Raw genomic sequence first — 5,816 nt, 5'->3', positions numbered from 1 at the left:
CTCCTCGAATGATCCACACTTTTTATCCCTCTAATTTATTCCGTTCTCTCCAAATTCCTTTCCATGAGAAAATTGCGATATATACACATTTTTTTGCGTCTTTAATTCTCTAATTTAATAAAGTTGCAACTTTTGAATTGTATCTTTATCTCTAGCCCCATTTTCCCCTCTTTTTCCAGGATTTCCAGCCCCAATTTTCAGTTGTATTTAGATGTCTGGAATCTTCGGTGTCATCGTCTCCGGACGCACACCCATCGAAGTCCAACCCGTCTCGGATTCCGAATTCTCGTGTGAGATTCTGAATGCCGACGCCATCAACCACGTCGTCGTCTTCCTCACCGGCGCCCAACCGTTTCCAGAAGGCGTCGGCGGATCGGTGTACATCAGATGGCCAACGCAGGACGGCGGAAATTGGCACTACCTGGGATTCATTTGCAATCAGAAGCCCAGTGCGATCTTCAAAGTTGCTCAGGTATCTTTAAATTTTGAATTTTCAGAGGAAAATTCAAAAATCGGCTTAAAATTCAATTTTCAGCCATAAAATTCCTGAAAATCGACCCTAAAATCGATAAAAACCGAGCTTAAACACCTAAAAATCGGGTTAAAATGGCCTAAAAACTTGAATTCATAGATTTTTAGCCAAAAATCGATTTTCAGCCAAAAAATTAAAGCTGAGCAATCCCCAAAAATTTCCAGCTCCACAAATCCGACGCCTCCCACGCCAACGTCTTCGGTGGACAGCAGATGCAGCTATATTCCAGTGGATCCGCACAGATTGGCATCAACGCAGAGGCCTTATCGATTATTGAGGGTCGGCAGGCGGTGGAAGGCACTCAGGCTAGCCAACAGGTGCTGAAAATCGAAAATTCGGTTTAAATTGACCGAAAATTGATGAAAATCGGCTAAAAATGACCCAAAATTGTTGATGATTTTTGGATTTCCCGCTAAGCTCCGCCCCTTTTGATCAGCTCAAAATATCGAAAAATGTCCTAAAATGCACTGATAATGGCTTGAAAATCTCGAATTTTCTGCCAGTTTCAGCCAAAAATGACCTATTTTCCGTGTATTTTCATATCTGACTAGGCTCCGCCCCCTTTGATCCACCCCCTTATCCTTATCACCCCTATCTCCAGGCCTACAGTAATAAATCAATCGTTTTGCAGTCGACACTGGTTGAATTCGCGGAGAAGATGATACGAAATCTCATCAACCACACTGAATCATTCTCAATTCGTCTTCCTGATCCATCCTCGATCACTGGTGGTCAGTTTTTTGCGGATTTTTGGGGATTTTTGGTCTTAAAAGTTGATTTTTGACGATTTTAACGCTGAAAATCGGCGTAAATTGGCCTAAATTTCACTGAAAAATTCTGAAAATCGCCTAAAAATGACTGAAAATTGCTAATTTTCAGTCAAAAATCGTGAAAATTGATAATTTGTAGCTCATTTTTCATTGTTTTTTGGGTCAATTTTCGTTTGAAAATGGCCTAAAATAGTCTAAAATGGACCCAATTATACTAAAAAGTGCTGAAAATCGACTGAAAATAGCCATAATGACCTGAAATGAGCTGAAAATGGCTAATTTTCCAGCCAAAAATCCTGAAAATTGATGATTTTTGGATCATTTTCAGCCAAATTTTCCGATTCTTAGCTCATTTTTAAGGCAAAAAATCGCAAAAAATTGGTGATTTTTGACGATTTTTTGGCACTTTTTTTTCCGAATTTTCAGCCAAATTCCAGTCGTTTTTCGCCAAAAATGTCGAAATTTCAACATTGTGTCGTTGTTTTCATAGAATTTGATGATTTTTAGCCCATTTTCAGCCAAATTTCTCGATTTCTAGCTCATTTTTCATGATTTTTGTGGCATGTTCAGTCAATATTAGTGATTATTTGCCTATTTTTCGTGATTTTCAGCCAAAAGATCCCGAAAATTGGTGACACTTTTCGACACTTTTCTGACGATTTTCAGCATAATTTCAGGCAAAAATCGGAGAAAAAGTGATTTTTAGAGCATTCTAGAGTGATTTTCAGCCGAAATTAACGATTTTTAGCTCATTTTTCATGATTTTCAGCCGATTTTCAGCCAAAAAATTCCCCAAAAATTGATTTTCCAGGTACGCAAGAATACATCCCTGTCACAGCCTTCCAATCGTGGTACAACTCGTTCTCTCGTCGCTTCGCCGCGAATCCCTACTTCTGGAGAGCATTGAATAATTCCTAATTCTCCAAGAAGCGAAATTTTCAGAAAAATCTGAAAATTTCAGTCAAAAATTCCCAAAAGTTCGAAAAAATGAGGTGATTTTCAATCGATTTTTGTGTCCTAATATCCCATTTTTTTTCTGTGTTTTTTCCTGTTTAAAATTGTGATTTTCAGAATAAAAAACGGCGCGAAATTTGAAAATTTTGAATTTTTGGGATTTTTCTGGACAAGTTGAAACTTGTGAATTTCATATTTTTATTCTAAAAATCGATTTTTGAATTTTTTAGGATTTTCTGGACTATTTTAAGCCTATTTTGGATCATTTTAAGCCTATTTTAGCCCATTTGCCTACAAAAACTCGAATTTTCTAGTTTTTTTAGTCTGTTTTTTGGACTATTTTAGACTATTTGGCTCCGGGACGTCTCAGAACCCGACGTTTCGGAACAACGACGTTTCAGAACCAGACAGTTTAGAACCCGATGTTTCAGAACTTTTCTGCACTTTTGTATAGTGGTTTTTGCACACCAAATGATCATTGCTCATTTCAATTTTGTGTTTTTCTGCTTTTTTGTTCATTCTCATCTACCGTACTCCAAATAATGATAGGTTCACACTGGGAATCTCTCAAAAAATCGAAAAAAAAGAACTTTTCAAGAACGATGTCTAGAAGTACGCAATAATTTTTCCGGCGAATAGGAGTCTCATTTTTTCAATGGCATCGTTTTTTAAAAGTTCATTTTTTTTCGATTTTTTGAGAGTTTCCGAGTGTGAATATATCATTATTTGGAGTACGGTAGATGAGAATGAACAAAAAAGCAGAAAAACACCAAATTGAAATGAGCAATGCTCATTTGGTGTGCAAAAACCACTGTACAAAAGTGCAGAAAAGTTCTGAACTGTCGGGTTCTGAAACGTCGGGTTCTGAAACGTCAGGTTCTGAAACGTCAGGTTCTGAAACGTCGGGTTCTGAAACGTCGGGTTGTGAAACGTCGGGTTCTGAAACGTCAGGTTCTGAAACGTCGGGTTCTGAAACGTCGGGTTCTGAAACGTCGGGTTCTGAAACGTCGGGTTCTGAAACGTCGGGTTCTGAAACGTCGGGTTCTGAAACGTCGGGTTCTGAACTGTCGGGTTCTGAAACGTCGGGTTCTGAAACGTCGGGTTCTGAAACGTCGGGTTCTGAAACGTCGGGTTCTGAAACGTCGGGTTCTGAAACGTTGGGTTCTGAAACGTCGGGTTCTGAAACGTCGGGTTCTGAAACGTCGGGTTCTGAAACGTTGGGTTCTGAAACGTCGGGTTCTGAAAGGTGTTTTCAGCCATTTTTTCAGCTATTTTTGCGCGAAAGTTCTGAGTTTTTCCGGGTATTTTAAGATTTTCGCACTAATTTAAGCCTATTTTCAACAGTTCATTTTGCCTATTTTCCTCTTGTTGATAACCAAAATACATCATAAAATGCTGTGATGATAAGCGAGAAATGTGCACTTTGTGCACATTTTCTCGCTTTCTCACCAACATTTTGATGATGATTTTTGTGTGTTTGCAAGCAAAAAATCGCTGAAAAGCGTTTTTCCGGTTAAATTCGTGATCAAAAACTGTAAAAATCGGAAATTTTCAAATTTTTTTAGCTTATGAAAAACACATTTTCAGCTCATTTTCTTCGAAAAAATTTGCGGAATTTTTCCCTTTTTTGAAGCCCAAATTATCAATTTTCCATCTAAATTCGAAATTCGCGCCCTATTTTAACTTCGCTAGCGCCTATTTTTATGTTCTTTGAGGCCAAAAATCATAGATAATTTCAAAAATAGAAACCCCTTGGGTGAGAAAATAGCAAAAACAAAAAATAAGGAAGTGGAACAGAACGGAGAACGGATTGCCATGTTATTCCATTCCCAATTTATTGGCAGTGCCTGAAAATTGCAAAAATGTGAAAAAATTGATTTTTCAAAAATAGTCGAATTTTAAATAATCCCTCAGAGCTTTTCAAGACCTACAGTATCCAATTTGGCCTGTTTTGAAATATTGAGTTTTAAGCGATTTACAAGTCGATTACTGTATCAGACAGCTTTTTGGCTTGTAACTCGCTTAAAATCCAACTTTTCAAATCGATCAAAATAGGGTACTGTAGCCCTTGAAAAGCTCTACAAGATGAGATTAAATTAGACTATTTTTGAAAGATCAGTTTTTAAGAAATTTCAAAAATTCGAAAAATGCCAAATTTTTGAAATTTCCGAATTTTTCCGAAAATCAGTTTTCCGAAAATAGTCAAATTTTACATCACCTTGTAGAGCTTTTCAAGGTCTACAGTACCCAATTCGAATCGCTTCAAAATGTTGGATTTGAAGCGATTTGCATGCCGATTACTGTAGCTGACAGCTTTTTTGCTTGTAAATCCCCTAAAATTTGAAACTTCAAAACGATTCCAAACTGGATACTGTAGGTCTAGGGAAGCTCTACAGTATCCAATTTGGCCTGTTTTGAAATTTTGAATTTCAAGCGATTTACGAGCTGATTACTGTATCCAACAGCTTTTTGGCTAGTAACTCGCTTAAAATCCAATATTTCGAAACAATTCAAATTGGTTACTGTAGAGCTCTTCAAGCTCTACAGTAACCAATTTAGCCTGTTTTGAACTTTTGGATTTTGAGCGATTTATAGTCGGATTACTGTAGCTACCCCTATGGTATCCACGTGAAAAAAATACAGTTATTGACCCACTTATTTTTTGCCCCCCAAAATAAACATCAAAACTCGAAAAAATGTCATTGTTTGTGTATTTTTGTTTGCAAAGAACGAAAAAGAACATGTGATTTTTCGTTCAAAAATCCTCAAACCATTTAGGCTCCCCCCCTTTTGCTTTGAACCGAAAAATTGTGGAAGTTTTGGCGCCAAACACCACCAAAAATCACCAAATTCGCGAGTTAAAAACGGGGCGGAGCTTATTTAGAGAAGATTTTCGAGCTTTTTCGGGTTCAAATCAAAAGGGGCGGAGCCTATTTTTGGCAATTTTTTGAAAAAAAAATTGCGAAAAAAAATGTTTTTTTCCCCGGTTTTTTTCCAATTTTCTCGGAAAAGAAAGGGAGATTTTCGAGCTTTGAACCCTGGAAAAATTTTTTTTTTTTTTTGATTTTTGAGGACAAAAAGTTTGTCTCAAACTTCTCTTTTTCTCTATTTATCATCATTTTTGTTCTCTCCTTTGTGATCTATTTACTCTTGAAGAATATGCTACTACCCACCACGTGGAATAGGATAGGAGTAGGGAGAAGTGGGGGGTGGTACAAATTGAGTACAAAAAGAGCACTCAAAATTTTTGGAGAAAAATAGCCTTAAAGGTGGTGTACGGTGAAAATTTTTGTATTGCATCAAAATGTGCAGAAATGCATGTAGATTGACATAAAAATGAAGAAAAAATTCAAAAAAAAATTCTTTCATCGAGAAAAATGGCATCGAAAAATACGCTGAAAGCCCTTAGGGACGAGGTTTTTTCTAGGCCGCCCGGTGAGTAAAAGCGCGCGAATTCAAACTTTTAAAATTTTTTCGCTCGTTTTCACTGTTTTTTTTCAAATTTTCCGATGTATCTGGAAGATAAATTGACAAAAACCTTGAAAACTCTGAAAAAACCG

The 5,816-nt window shown here is 37.0% G+C and overlaps 2 protein-coding genes across 2 annotated transcripts in view; both read left to right on the top strand.

The window, feature by feature from the left end:
- Positions 1-34, top strand: part of Cbr-hrp-1 — a gene marked incomplete at both ends in the record, with an annotated part of 1,540 nt that extends 1,506 nt beyond the window's left edge. The window contains 1 exon segment of the mRNA XM_002634711.2: positions 1-34. This exon segment is cut by the window's left edge and continues 424 nt beyond it. Within this exon segment, the coding sequence (XP_002634757.2) occupies positions 1-34 (34 nt within the window).
- Positions 35-211: 177 nt separating this feature from the next.
- Positions 212-2,220, top strand: CBG05351 (the record flags this gene model as incomplete). Its single annotated transcript, XM_045236271.1, has 4 exons — positions 212-472; positions 697-849; positions 1,164-1,263; positions 2,141-2,220. 4 exons carry the CDS (start codon positions 212-214, stop codon positions 2,218-2,220), a joined length of 594 nt encoding a protein of 197 aa, XP_045092908.1.
- Positions 2,221-5,816: the final 3,596 nt, after the last annotated feature.

This window comes from Caenorhabditis briggsae (genome assembly GCF_000004555.2).
Source record: "Caenorhabditis briggsae complete genome, chrIV, whole genome shotgun sequence".
Classification (NCBI taxonomy): domain Eukaryota; kingdom Metazoa; phylum Nematoda; class Chromadorea; order Rhabditida; family Rhabditidae; genus Caenorhabditis; species Caenorhabditis briggsae.
The sequence above is the reverse complement of the archived record's forward strand: the minus strand, read 5'-3'. Positions and strand labels throughout refer to the sequence as shown.